At 40.0% G+C, this 15,480-nt stretch overlaps 1 protein-coding gene across 4 annotated transcripts in view; it reads right to left on the minus strand.

Annotated features, from left to right (window-relative positions):
- Positions 1-976: 976 nt before the first annotated feature.
- Positions 977-15,480, minus strand: part of TPD52 (tumor protein D52) — a 41,009-nt gene continuing 26,505 nt past the window's right edge. For 2 of the 4 annotated variants that reach the window (XM_005479399.4, XM_005479396.3), the window contains exons 2-8: positions 13,048-13,163; positions 11,325-11,473; positions 10,327-10,428; positions 9,277-9,303; positions 4,958-4,999; positions 3,558-3,606; positions 977-2,436 (exon numbers count right to left, since the gene is read on the minus strand). In XM_005479399.4, coding sequence (XP_005479456.1) covers positions 2,320-2,436; positions 3,558-3,606; positions 4,958-4,999; positions 9,277-9,303; positions 10,327-10,428; positions 11,325-11,473; positions 13,048-13,163 — 602 coding nt within the window. In that variant the 3' untranslated portion in view covers positions 977-2,319. The remainder of the gene's footprint in view (positions 2,437-3,557; positions 3,607-4,957; positions 5,000-9,276; positions 9,304-10,326; positions 10,429-11,324; positions 11,474-13,047; positions 13,164-15,480) is intronic. The other 2 variants (XM_005479397.3, XM_005479398.3) reach the window with 2 other exon arrangements.

The following is a 15,480-nucleotide window of genomic DNA, read 5'->3' on the forward strand; positions in this document are numbered from 1 at the left end:
GTGCCCAAACACCCTCTGCGGGAAAAACCTTTTTATAATACCCAGCCTGAACATTCCCGGGCACAACCTTCTGCCAGCCCCTCTGGAGCCCCACTTAGTGCCCTGGTCTTGTGACAAGGTGCTGTTTGCTCGTAGGCTGGACTCCCTGCTCTCGGAGCATTTTCCAGCCTAACTGATTCTGTGATTACTACACCAGCCCTGAAAGCAAAGCTTCAGCGCTCACAGCAGCCCCAAAGCCACCTGCACACGAGGAAAGGAAGCTGTGGGCAGAGGAGGATGCAGCAAAAGCTCCTGGAGTGTGGCCTTAAAAAAAAGAAAAAAAAAAAAAAAAGCTTTCCTTCAGAAAACAGAAAACTCAACTCTGGAATAGATGACCTTTCTCCTTGTCAGTTAGATAAATAAATAAAAGACCCATCCAATAAGGATCATATTCCAGAAGAACCTGCCCTGCATGGTACTGACCCAAAAGAGGAAGAGCTCCATTCTCTCTAACCATTCAATTCTCTGTTCCTTTGTTAAGCTGCAGCTGTTGGAGGCTGAGGGAACATGTCAACCTGTTTTCTGAACTTTACAATGTAACCAGGGCAATTTAATTTTATATAGTGGCAGAGCACTGGAACAGGCTGCTGAAGAAGGTCCTGGATTCTCACTCTCTGTAGACATTCCAAACTGACCTCGGCAGAGTCTTGTACAACCTGCTCCAGAGGTGAGCCTCCCTCAACAGGGAGTTTGGGCTAGATGTACTCCAGAGGTCCCTTACAACCCTAACAATGCTGTGATTTGTAATTTTATGTAAGCCACTAGAAGGCAACCTAGGCTCAGTGTTCTCTAGAAATGCCAAGCTCAGCCATGCAGAGTGCCCAAAGCAGTACAGCAGTATGTACCAGCACTGCTCTGAACCAAACTTAAAGGACTGCTTCAAATAGAAATGAAATCTTCTTACTTATTTACATTATCCTCCATGTTCACAGGACAATACATTCCTCACATACACTTTTATTAAGCTTCTCACATTGTAATTAAGCACACATTCTACATCTGACATGCTAGCAAGGTTGTCAGGAGCCAACTTTTTTTCCTCCAGACACCTGTGGCAGTTGAAGTTTCATGGATTTCACACAAATGTAGCAAAACTTGTTTCCAGTTCTAAGCAGGGTGATAAAATGTTCTAACCATGTGGCAGAAACACATAAAACACAAGAAATTTGAGGAGTACGGCAGACAAAACAAGATGCAGAAGGACACATCTTTTAGGAGAGCTACACTGAGCAGTGACACTGTGCACCTCTCCAAACAGACTTCTGGGGCTGGCAACGGGGGTGTTGGCTTAAATACATTTAAAAAGAGTAAGATGGTGTAGCAGATGTTTTCAGGGCTCAGCCTACAAGAGAAACAACATTAGGCTATAGGAGCAATTCTCCTGATGACTACAAAAGAACCACATCTGGGGTCAGGCTTATTCTTCTAGTCCATGCTTTGTTAGTGTGAATATGACACCACCACGTGTGAATGAATTTATTTGTGACTAATCCAATGTTCAGAAGAGTGTTATCTTACCACAGTGACATCCTGTACAAGAAACAAGCCTGAAAATGCTGTGGTGACTGAACCAAACCAGCACTATGAGGCATCCTGCTTCCATCTGCATTGGTCAGAAGTTTCTGAGGTGGACAGTGCACGGACAGATGGGTAACTTTTACATGTTCTATCACCTTTCCACACCTGCTGGATGAGGAACATGCTCAAAAGACAGTACATTGCTACTCATGTGTGATCCTGCTATAGCTTGTGTAAAGCCTGCTGAAAATGAAGTCCTTTCTGTAGCTGGGAGTGATCCTTCCTCCTTGTCCAGCCTCCTGTCCAGTGTCCCCTGCAGGCAACACTCAACTGAAACAATCACAAGGGAGCGAAGTAACAAGCTTCAGTTTGGCAGCAGCAGTAGATTCATAACGATTAAGTTGAGCAGTAATTACAGATTGAAAAGAAAATACGTATCCATAGTATCTATACAATATAATTAACTTCTCAAAAGAGTTTTTTTTCATTGCTATATTTTAAAGGTTGTCTTCAAATTACAGGTAAGTCCTTTAAATGCTTGAAAGGCATAGAAATTCCCCTTCCCACACAAAATCCCAAACAATGTATTTTAGCTTCAAAAATATTTTGAACCCACAAACAAGCTTGGTATCAGTTAATCGGGTAAAATAACTGCGTGCTAAATAAAAGCACATCTGGTGGAAGGAGCGCAGAGAATGTTACAAGTGTGCTTGGTTTTCCTTGCAGCATCTGGCAGTGGGTAGCAGGACAGAAGCAGAAATCTCAGTGGGTCTCCTCCTCTGTCTGTTCTGCAATAGTTTCTGTGGCACTGGCGTTGGCAGCAGAGTTGAGAACTTCTCCAAAGTCTCCTCCGGCAGGTTTGCTTCCTCCAACTTTAGACTAGAACACAGAGAGAGCCCCAACAAAGCATGGTAGTTAGTAGGCATGCCAAACATGCTTAACTGTACAAAACCAGTATGTCTGGTTTGATAACTCTCTTCAACAAAGCAGCTTTTCCAGGTCTAGGAGACCTCCACAATATTCTTGAAACAAATCTGTACATATCTGGCAGGAAACACTCACCAGCAGATTAACACAGAAATCTCCCTTTGACTTTGAGATACACGAAGCAGCCCTCATTCCAGGGCTGATTCCAGAGTCCAAAGGTTGATACAACCTCGGTTTCAAGAGGATAAAGGTATGAAGCCTTTCAAACCAAGAAATCTTTAAGAGATTCAGAGTTAAAACTCGCTACTTTATTTCTCAAGAAAGAACTTTGGACAGTTTTGAGTTTTAAGACCAAGTCCTGAGCTCTTCAGGGGAGCAGAGCAACAATGTTACTTTCTCCATGTAACGTGTTTGCCTTTTGACTTCCCTCCACCCATACGCTCCGTGGGACTGCAGAGGTGTTAATGTCAATAAGTTGCAAGAAAAGAAGGCCCAATTCCCCTTGCTATCACTTGCATGCTTCTCATTCAGCCCAGTGTGCCCAGGAGAAGTCAAATCTGGTTCTGATTACACAGGTTAGTTATTTTTGAAGTGAGTTTTTACCTGGAGAAGTTATTAATGATTCTTTCTGACACTTGAGGCTTTCAGGAGTGAAGTTAAAATTAAGGTGCAAAGGCCTTTTGTCTTTTATGCCAGAAATGAGAGATGAATCCCAGGGTATTCTCCTGTGTACGATACTAGTCCCTAGAAAGGCCTGAAATAAAAGCCTAGACAATTCTGGATCCCTAGCATTAGGTATTAATTATTTTGTGTACCTAATACTAGCTGTTTGTGCAGGTTAGCTGGCTGTTAGTTCTTCCAAAGGCATCCTCCTGTCTGAGGTACAGGCAGCCCATTACTTTACTTCCAAATCATTTGGCAGAGAAACCGTTTCCACAGGACTTAAAAAGATGTTCATCCAAGCACCTCTTCAACAGTTTACCATAACTAAAAACTAGGCTGCCCAAAAGGACTTGAGTCTTTTCTGCACATCCACAGCTGCACAATCAATAATGCGTTTTAGAAATTCTTACCTTGAAGTTTTCAACTTTCTCCTCAAAGGATTTGAAAGTAGGAGAATTTCTACAAAAATAAAAAAAAGGATCCACAGAATTAAAACCACATCTAGTTAACCTATAAACATCACAAACCAAGCAGACAGTTCCTTTTTCCCAACAGTAACAAGAGATTTGTTTGGCGCTCTTTCCCTGTTTTAAAGATACCCTAAAAATAGTTTACATCTTGATCCTCCCAAGTACTACAAAACTAAAATTCAAACATACTCGAATTGCAGGCTCACTTTCATCTTGGCAACAAAACATTGCCAGGTCCACAAGAGGATCCTTCCTATCAGCATGGAAGGGAGAACTAGCAAGTATTTTAGGTTTAGCTTATTATTCCCAGTCTTTTCAAACATGCTTCTGGCTTAAAGCATTTGTTCCGAAAATCTTAGTCATCACTTCTGGTTAGCCTAATACATTATTGCTGAAGAGAGCTCATCAGTTTTTTTACTTTTTACGGGAAAACCAGTTCAGTTTACTTTGCTACATGTTCAATAAATAAAACATGGTTCACAGTGGCATTTTCTGCTAACATGTTACATTTAAGTGAGACTCCCCCTTGCCTTTAAGTGCCAAAGGCAGCTGTACTTACTAATAATAAGTTCTGCATACAAAAAGCAGGACAGCTTGGGACTTCCAGTGCTGAAGGCTGGTGTATAATTCATTAGGGTCAGAAAAGTGGCTTAATGCTCCAAGTAGCTGTCACTGCTACGTGCAAATCTGTGCAACACTTTTTCTGCCTTTATGTAGGATGGAAAATGCTTGCCTTCATTGGACCAGGACTAAGGATTACTCAAAAATGTATTATATAAATATTGCAGACAAGGGTGTTTTTCAGAAGAAGCCTACAGCTTCCCTTCTTGCTTTGCTTAGCATTTGTGTGGGTCTGCCACACTCAGCTGCACTCTTTTCCCTTGGGAGAGCACACAGTGACACTTGTGTCAAACCAGGCTCTCAGAGGGACACAGTGCCAAGCAAGTGGAGAGAAAAGGCAAGCACCCCAGATCACCAAGAGACTTCTTGTGAAACCACAGGGTTTTTTTTACTCACTTTCATTTTCAAAAATATATGCCAAGCTACTGCCTTTAAAACTTTGAATCACTTAGTAACATTACACCTAACAAACAGGGAAAAGCTGTTATAGTTTTACACCTAACAGTAGGGAAATGTCACTTTCCAGATGTTTGATAACCACCTCTGTTAACCAGAAATAAAACAAATTTTACCCTATATGTTAGTGCAGGAAATCCATTACAAAGCTGGGTGGGTTTTTTGCTTTTTTATAAAACTATGTTAGTTGACTTAAGTTCAATGTGACTTGATTCCACACGTGAAAATAAATAAACCAAAGAGCTGGATTATGCATACATTACCTCATAATAGGCATACTAATTGAATGTTGTATGGAGCGTATACTACATGCCAGCATTAAGAGAAAAGAAAGCAAAAGGTTAGTTTAAGGATTACATTGAGAAGAAATTGGCTTAGAGAGCTGACTTCTGTAAACTATCTTTGGTAAACAGCCAAACAGTCTTACACGGTCTTAGTAACTGCTTGGGTTTGCTTTGCTTAGCCATGCACACACACACACACACACACACACACAAGTACATCAGAGCAAAAGCTGCAGCAACCTTTTCCTCTTTTAGAAAGATTCAAGTGCCATGCTTGTTAGTACTTGTTCTGCTTAGCTGCAACAGTCTGTCTGCTCCTTAAGTTTCTCAAGCAACAGGAATCATGCTGCATTTACAGTTTTGGCAATAGTGAGTAGCAAACACTTGAGAGTCTTATAAATCAGCTAATCTTCCTACTAAAAAATTATCTCTACATCCAGAAGGCTTCCATTTACATTCAGTAAAGTTTTTTACACTCATCAATACAAATTATCTACTCATCAATCAACAAAAGCAGTCACATCAGTCAGTATTCAAGGTTGGATTTATGCTGGGAGCAGGATAAAGCCCTGTGTTCTAAAATTCATGGAGGATTTCTATAACCTGCCAGTGTTGCTATAAAGTTACTCTTTGTCCAGCAAGAAAACACATCTACTTCTAGAAGGTAATTGGATATAGATGAAGGAGGTCCTGCATAGCTTCAACACCACTACCACACACCAAATTTAGTTCCATACAGGAAATCCCTGTTTACTGCAGATACAAACAAGCCTTATATGTTAAATAATTCTTACCAAATACCACAACAGTAACTGAGAGTAATTACAAGTGATGATCTTAGGTTTTCATAACTATATGTGGAATGCCAAAATTTGTCTGGGCTTTATGATGCCTTTCAAGAGAATACTTTCCAGGCAGTTGTTGGGGAAGGAGAGGATGGAAGGGAAACAACTCTCATAAAATGTACCTCCAAACTTACAATTAGCATCTCAGCACAATCAATGGAAGATACATTCACAGAAGAAAAGGAAGTTCTATGTTTATTGCAGAAAAAGTTTTAAGAGATCCTTTATGAGGGCTCATTAGTAAAATACCATGATAGAAAAAAGGCTGGGATCCCTTAAGGCAGATGCACAACTATGGTTTGATCTGTAGTTACAGTGTACTGGGAATCAGATACACGAGGCCAGATGCTTTCCTGACACTTCACTAATGCACAGCTATGTTTCATCTATTTACCCAAGCCCATTTCTCCTGTGTTTCATTCTTATGGATGGCCTGGCTTCCACAGGCTTTTCCAGATCACAGACAAGCTGTCTCCTCGACTGTAACATATATCCTTCACTGTGATGTGGATTACTACAAGTTCTGGGCTTGCTACATAGCAGGTTTTCTTACAGAGCTACACTGACACTAACTAGTTTCAGTCAATGCTCAGCCAATTCCCCTCATGCTGCAAGAAGTTTCTCTCTGCAAGAAGTTTAAGGCTAAAGAGGATTAAATACATATATTTACAAACTGTAGAACTGCTCACACTGAAAAACAACAACCTATAGTGTATCACAGATGTTCTAACAGGTGTCTACAAAAGTTTAGTTTCATCTCAGACATCATTTAATAGAAGAACTATTCATGTATTCATGAAGAATTTACTTGCTGCTGGAAATACACTTGTGTATACCCTCAGTTTCCAGTTTGCAAAAAAACACCACAAGATATTACATAGTTTTATCGTACCATGACCTGGTTTGCAGGAGAAGTGAATTAGATAAATGTAGTTGATTTTTTTTAACATAAGCCTAACATAACATTTTTTTAAACTATTCTTCAGGTAATGCAAGAGGCACAATTAAGCCTTGAACATCTTTATGAAGAAAACTTGTATTTCTTTCCCAAATCACAGAATGCCACACTAAAGCACTCACTCAACTAGGCCATCAACTCAGGCAGTTTGAAAGACAAGCCCTCTTTGCAATGCTCAAAAGCCAACACCTAGCTTAAAAAAGACAATAAATAAAAGAAGCACAGTAAGCTGCTCTCCAGTCTTCCATGCATTCTGTATTGTATTAAAGCTTTCTTATCCTCTACACAATCATTTTTTTAAAGCTACTCCATTGCCTCACATTTTGAAAAGGCACAAGGAGGTATGCCAGAGTCCCAGCCTAGAAAACACAGCTCAACATACACAGTAGCCAGTTACTTTGTAGTTAAATGTCCAGCTGATATGTTATGGTATTTAGGAATCCATGATCAGAGATCAGACTTCCAAAGCAAGCAAAGAAAGTTATTTTGTAATCTCAGAGCAAGGCAAAGGTGGACTTTGCTCCATTATAGAGATGCAGTGCAAGAAGGGCCAAGTGCAAAGTCATGACTGCTCAGAAGCTACATCTTGGTACTACTACTTTGCACAGAATACTGTTGCCTACAGAAGGAAAGTTAGCTTATCAAAACTTCAATAAATTCTTATAAAGAGAATAAAGGTATTAAGAAAAACCTAAGATGGAACAGAGTTCATTTTCATCATAACAAAGGGCAGAGAAAACAAATACAAAAAGGAAGCAAAAATGCACTGACATTGCACTACCAGTCCGCCGCCTTCTCCATTTCAGTAGTTTCCAAAATCACAGCTCCAGCAGCTGCCTCACTCCCTTTTGCAACTCCCTATTACATCACTTTGCAGTGCCCAAATAAAGATCTGTGTGTGATGTTTGCTGCATGGAACATGTCCATGAAGTAGTCCAACAGGGAAGAAATCACACCACTGTAGCTGAGAAGGTGCTCAACCAAAACAATACAAGGGAAAGTGAAGCCTCAATGAAGACAATGCAAGAGTTTAAGAACAAAAATGAACCTGCATATTCAGTACAAGTTCAAGTATCGGCCCATAAACTCTCACTTCCAGGAAAGAATTGAGGCATCTAAACTTTTCTGAAGCTCAGACTTGCCCTTAAGTAGTTATATAATCCTCAGACCTGAATTCAGATGAATTTGGTTCTCATGAAAAACATCTTTAATATTTTGTTTCAAGTGCAACTAAGATCTTTAGCAGCACTAATTCTTCACACTTTTGTTTTGTTTTCTAAACACAGCTACTCCTGAATTTATATCAATACCTTGCATTTCCACCACCACCACGATTCTCCCTGAGAAGCACACCAACAGTGCAGACTTCTCTGATACTGTTACATTCTCTCCCAGGGGCACAGTTTCTGATAGAGTACTCAACACTCACAGAGCCTCTAACTGGAGTAATTGAGACACTCCTAAGGTATTCCTGAAGTAGACGACAGATCTGAGTCTGTGCTCGTCCTTGTCCAGTGAAATAGTCCAATACTAATTGGGAACACCACAGCCTTAAGGTAGAAATGTGACTCCTGCTAAGTGAGCAGCTGAGCTTTGTATCCAAAAGGAACAGAAAATTCTTCCAAGTTCTCACTGATGCTGAACAGGACATATTTGAGACTGGCTGCTATTCTTATACCTGATCAAACTGAGCTCACTTCAGAGTCTGAGTTCTCATAGCATCCTGTGCTCCTGCCCATCTCCTCCCCTGGGACAACAGCTCCCAGTTAGTACTCCAGGAGCCAAATCCCAACATCTTTATAGAGATCCTACTGCTCTCTTTAGCTACTTAGTGGTGGAGTACAGAAAAGATTAAGTCAGGCTCAGATGGATGGGCTGAGAGGCAATGGACAGAAGTTGTTACACAGGAATTTTAACTGCTGAAAACACTGAGTATTTGCTTAGATCAAAGGTAATGTAGATGAAGTAACTAAGATACTGGCATTGCTAAAGTAATCAACTCAAGGATTGTTTCACTGGACAAACTATGAACAAAGAATGTATAAACTATTTTACATTTAGACTCTAGTTATTTAGTTAGAATCACAATGCTAAACAGCCATTGTAATAGACACAAAAAGGGGGAAATCTCTGTTCTGCCATGGCACAAACACTGTACAGACAAAGAAGGAGGAATCCTGCATGCCATTGACCTCAACACCATATTCTGTCTCCTGATAAAAAACCTTGCAGCATCATTTTAGTGGGTTTATTTCATACAAGGAAGAGAGACTTATTAATTATTAGGTATACTCAAGTTTTCATGTTTTGAGATAGTTACCAGGTGAACATGAAGAAACATCTTCCCTGACATTAAAAGGGCTTCAGTTTTATCCTTACTAACACTGAAGAAAAGAAGAAATTACCTTTTACAGAGAAAACTTAAATGAAAAACTGTAATGGAGACAGTCTGACTACATGCTTAGTTTGAGAAGCAATTCTTGTGTCCACCTTACCTAAAGGAATGTGAAAATGCCTGTAGTCTGCACAATGCCAGAGTAAGCAGTAAAGAGAGAAATGAACTTCTGATAAATATGAAGAAAAATCTGTAACTGTGTAGTTGTACTCAAAGCATTTTCTCACTAGACTCCATAAAGCAAGAAGTTAATGGCAGCACTTTAAAATGGCTGATTTTATTACACTGCTGCCAAAGCAGCAATATTCTGTGAGAATGTGTGAATTTCTATTTGCCCAATAACTGAAAAATAAGTTTAACAACCACAAATTACCTGTGGAGATGAATAATTGTATATCTTCCAGTACTAAGAATTACATAATCCAGGAATTGTCAGCCAAGCATCTGATTGTATTGCATCCAGCAGGATTTTTGCAAGCAGCTCAAAATAGTTCTAAAAATTACTTGGCAGACTTACCTAATGTGTATGTAGGGCTGTGTCATTTGGCACAAAGTCAAAATATTGCATGCCAACAATATTTAAGAATTAAAAAGTGCCAATAGTCTCTTAAAAAATGTAATAAAATCAAGCCACTTCTATGAGGCAGAACAGCTTAGACAGAAATAAAACAGACTTGGAAGGAATTGACACACAAAACAAAAACAAACAAACAAAACCCCAAACAAAAACAACAACAACAAAAAAAAGAGGAAAACGACAAAACACAAACAGTGAAAGACATTAGTGTTTAAATGTCATATTCCACAAGAGAGAAAGAGAGCAGGAATGACAGTGCTGTGTGTACCCCGCAGAGGCAGGCAGACAGTGCCACCTGCAATAACACCAGAAAAGTAAGAGCAGCAGTGAAGGCGGCAGCACACATTGCTTTTCTTGCCTACATAAAACACACAGCACAGAACTCCTCAGCACCAGTGAGGACATACAAGCAGATTCTGCAGCAAGTCTCTTACCTCCCCTAAAACAGTTGCTGAAGGCTCTGGATAGATTAGCTTTTAGAAGCACTAGGTATGTTAGCAGCATAAATTTATTGCAGTGATAACCCGCTTAAATAAAAAATGCAATTACTTGGGAAAAGGTAAATAAACCTACCTGACATCTTCAAATTTCTTGGTTATGACTGAACCAACAGAAGAAAAAGCAGCAGAAGCCTTCTGACCAGCCTGAGACAGGGTTTCTGATGTTCTCTTGTATCTGGTTTCAAAAAAGCATTTAGTTTTTAGGTTTTTTTAACGAACATATAAGGAAACTTTTAGTGTGTGTCTATTTGTATTAAATGCAGAGGTACGCTTCAGCTTTGGGGTCATATGGAAAACCTGCTTAAGATGTTATTTTCAGCCTTTGCAGTCCCAGATGCTGCTGGCTACAGCATCTCTGCCAGCTCTGACCAGACGCAGTTCACCGACACGCACCTACTACCCCACCTCTAGAACAGATGCTATCTGCTATAATAGGACTTATTAAAATACAAAATAAACTCACACATAAAACATCCCATAAAACATCCCAATCAAGAAAAAAGCCAACTCCAAAAAATACAAGAGAAAACAAAACACAAATAAACAAAACAAAAGGTCTATTTTTTGTGCCAAGTGTCTATTCTTGTACCACACAGTTCTGTCAACAAAATTCACCACAAAAAGTTTGAGGTACATCTTGTGACAATCTGTGGTTATTAACTGCAGAAGGCAGCTTGCTCTAGACCTTAAGTTAACAATTGTGTTTGGCAAGAACAGTAACTGTAACTTTAAACTCCTCCTGCATGGGCTCAATTTACAACAATTTTTAAGGGTAGAAAACAAGGGTATTCTGTTGGACTTAGGACCTTGGCATCTCAGATGTATCAGACAAAAAAAAAAAGTGTGTTAGAACAGCCCATATTTTGGTCAATCATTCTTCTTTAGCATGAGATATGGCTTGCGGTGTTCTTCTTTTTAAAAAGTCTGTTGATTTATCCAGAGAAATATTAATACAACTTAACTTTGTGTTATATATACTCATTTCACAAGAACAGAGTATTTAGATGTGACACAAGACCTAAACAGTTTTCACTTCAGCAGTCTAAACAATCATCATGAGCTGGTACGTACGCCGTGGTTGATGTAACATCTTGCCAGCTTTTGGTAATGTTCTGCTTTAGTTCCTGTAGTGAGTTAATTCCCAGCTTTCTCTTGATTTCTGCTAGATGCTTCTCTTTGGCAGCTAGCACTTGTGAGAGCGTCTGGATTTCCTCTTCCACCTGTGGCACCAGAGTTGTTAACAAGTGGTTAACAGTTAACAAGGAATACACCCAACCATTTAACTATGTATTTCTTTAAAGCATCCACCAGACACCAGTAATGGGAGGGCTAACAGAGGTTTTTAACATTGCCTCACAGTCATTCCTAAATACTAAATGGGAAATCTAGCAGACACTACAAGAGCTTGTGAGAAAGTACTCTACCTGCAGCTAGCTCTGTTACTGGAATATGTACAAGGAAGTTGGTAACTAAAAGACTGCCTAGTTAGAAATTAGTACCTATGATATGTAAAGGCTGAAGATTAGTCAAACCTGGGACAACTGCCAACCCTGTACTCTGCTTCCACGTCAGAAGATATACCAATGTGTGACCAGTACCAGGAAGCTCAGAGCATGTCTGTCATACACAAATTTTGTCTCCTTGCTTCAAAAGAAAGGTCCTTCTGTGGCTTAAGCCAGGATCTGTAGACTGGATTCAGCCACAGGAGTGCCTTCCCCAGAGCAGGTGTGGAAATGGTGGAAGTCTGAGCAATCACACAGCACAGCACCTGCTCTGTAACTAGAAAACTATATTGTGTGTGTGCTTCCTTCTTTACTCAGATGGTCACTTAAGCCTGGAAACATGACCAGAGATGTCAGCACAGTTCCACAATGCCAATCTCTGAGCTTTATAGAAGTGACAGAGGCACTAAGGCCATATGTATAAAGGCAAGGGCATCCCTCCCATCCTACTTCCTCATCCAGGCAAGATCACCCCAGTTTAGAGCAGCAGGCTGCCCACTCATTTAAGCTCCTTACAGTTCCTTACAGTATCTTCAATGCACCTCTGTTTTGGATATCTTACATATCCTAGCAGGACCAGCCCACCCTCACTATCTTTGGCATGAAATGATACTCAGGACTGCCAAATACAAGAATGTATTAAATGTGCTTAATTTAAAGCTAACCTTTGTTTGCTAACCTTAGGCTTAAGTTAGTGTCTTTCATAAAGTCCCATAGAGCTACTAAAGAAAAAAGACTGGCTCCCTAATAAAGCTTGACTTTGGCATGTATCAGGCCTGAATATTTGCCTGTCTGTTTTTCAAAGAATTGCTACTTTTTCTCACCCTTAAAAATATTCTGTTATGGACAAGAACAGTAACATGGTTAGACATTAGCAATATGGTGCCTACCCAGATCCTACTACAAAGCATTATTCATGAAGGAAACAGCTTTAGCTACTCCACACCTGTTGAGACAATACTTGGGTTTTGGTTTCCAACCATGTTCTCTTTGCTGATTTAACCCCTTCTCACTCGAGGGGGAAAAAATGGGTTAGATATTTATGTATCTTAGTTTAAAATCTGTGTATTCAGCACTTCCAGCTTAATTCCCCATCACTAGAACTGGCTGTTCTTTTCTCCTTGACACACTTCCTTCCTATCTGCATATCTATATATCTGCAATATACAGGAGTGCCAGCTTTAGACACTCAGAGAATAACTATGCAAAGCATTAAGTGTATGTTTAAAGATAACATTATTCCAGATTTTCATCATCAAAACAAGTTTAAGAGCTATTTGCAAAAGAATTACCTTGGCAAGCTCTTTTCTTAGCTCATCCCGTTCTTCTTCTGAGAGTGTTTCTGCCATACTGACTGTGGCAGCAGCATCCTCTCCAACCTCAGGTATAGAGTCACTCCTCAGCAGCCCTTGAGATTAATAAAAAGCATTAAAAGTGAGATCACCACAAGACTGCCAAACAGCAGCTAATATTAGCACACAGCTCTTCCATCCCAGTGCACAAAAAAAACCGATGAGAGGACACCAAAGTCATGCTCCCCAACTACAGGAAGGAAACCAAAGGCATTTTATATTTCATTCTATCAAGCTTTATTCAAGCTCAATATAATGGCAACTGCTGCTGTAATAGGAGACTGGAAACCTGTTGAGAACAACACATCCCCCTACTCCGTGAGAGAAACCAAGACACAGAACACTATGTCCTGACCAGTGTTCCTACACAACCTTGCCCAGGAGTCTGTGCACACTCTGGTCTCTCATTCATCTGGCACAGAAACTCTGGAAGTGCTGGAGATGCCCAAGGCCAATGCAGGGGGTCCCTCCCTTTCTGCTCTCTGGATCAGATTATGAAGTGCACACTGGGTGCAGCCACAAGCAAGGTTAACAACCGTGGAGAAAACTACTGCACTGCAAGTATGAACTCTGTACCGTGCTTGATCTCTGTCCCTGGTAACTGGGACCACAGTGCCTAGAAGGTTGCAGATATCATGGAACTGGAAATAAGCTGCTGGTATGCACCTGGACCTTAAGGCAGATGGGAAGTCCAGAGACAGAGCTCGGGAATGAAAGGCTGTTGCTTCTAAGCAGGAGAGAGAGACTGATAAGAATGTGCATCCACTTAAACTGCTGCCTCTTCCAAATCCAGAAACCAAAACTCTGCCTAATTTTCCTACATAAACCACAAACATCTCCATGGTCTTCTTCAACTTTTGTTTTCACAGCTTCAGGGCAAGGAAGGAGGATGATATTTGTATTACCACGATGCAATAACTGTAATTATTCATTTTTTTACTCCTTAGTGCTTGCAGTAAGACCATTTTAAACACCTTTTATGCAACAAAATTTCCAGCAAAAGACTTCAAATTTTGAGTCTTTGTAGCTGACACTTAAAGTTTGCCAAAATCAAGGAATTCTATTCTAATTGCAGAGAGACCAGTTTGCAGGGAGACCGCATGCTGGAATGGTTGTGGATTCCCAGAATTCTCTATTCAAGACATAAAACAGTATTACAGATAATAAAAAAAAGAAGCCAAATAAAAAGCTTAAAATACAAGAGGAAAGGATCAGGATTGTCTGTTAATAAGGAGCGAGGAAGAGCATGTGCATGTGTACATATACACACATACATATGTGAGCGTGTGTGTATATGCACATAAATATATCATTGCTCTAAGTTGAAGAGGCATTAAGTAACATTTCCTATTAATCACTACAGAAATTAACCATCCAGCCAATAAAATTCCATTCTCATTTCAGCAGCTTCTGATGGCACTCCATACTATCCTTTGGGAATCAAAAACTCATTAATCACCACTATGATTTTGCTGTGAGGTTTCATATCAAACACCTACATCACAATCAACTGAAAAATCAGGGGGAAAAAAGATTCTATGAGTCTCTAATTAGTTGTACACATTCTATGAAACACAGTCCTAGCAGCTGTCAAGCCAAACATAGAAGAAACCTTGTTCTTGGATCAAATTACTGAACTCAGGTAAAACTCAATTCCACAAATTCTTTCCAAAATGGTATGTCGTCTGTCTGTATCTGTGTCCAAAACCCTTATCTTCTAGAAGCACAGTGCTACATGGACAGGACTTTTTGTGAATGCTGTTACTACCAAGTGCACTGAGAAGGAAGCCTACAGAAAGAAAATTAAACCTAATTCTGCATTTATTCATGAGATTTGTGCCATGTTTTCCCAGAGATTTACACGTGTCTTCTACACAAACATAATGTAGGTCCTGTGGGTTTCCCAATACACTATTCTGTGTCAAAAATCTGGGGCAGTGAGAACTTCAAAGTCTAATGCCCAAACTAAAGCACAGCCCTATGGCACCTAAAACAAAGGATTATGTCTCACAATCAGATAACTTTTGTTTTATGCATCAACGTATTTCCTTAATAGTTAAGAATACCACACCTTTTTGTTAAATTGCTATTTAACCTATTAATTACATAAACCTACCCTGAAGGAAAACAATTTGAACTGCATTTGAACACCCTACGCCCCCTCAGTGTGTTCTACTGTGACTCCTGACCTTGCTCTTACCTGCAGCCCTTCAGGGACCAGCTGCTTGCCATCACAAAGCCATTCCAGAAAGTTTGCAAGTACCAAAACCACCCTGACTCCAAGAGCATTAGCACAACCAGCTGAAAGTCTGTTCAATCTGATTATGAGGAGTCATCTGGATTAAATCACCAAAAATAGATCAAGTGAATCAA

Source organism: Zonotrichia albicollis, chromosome 1 (genome assembly GCF_047830755.1).
Source record: "Zonotrichia albicollis isolate bZonAlb1 chromosome 1, bZonAlb1.hap1, whole genome shotgun sequence".
Classification (NCBI taxonomy): domain Eukaryota; kingdom Metazoa; phylum Chordata; class Aves; order Passeriformes; family Passerellidae; genus Zonotrichia; species Zonotrichia albicollis.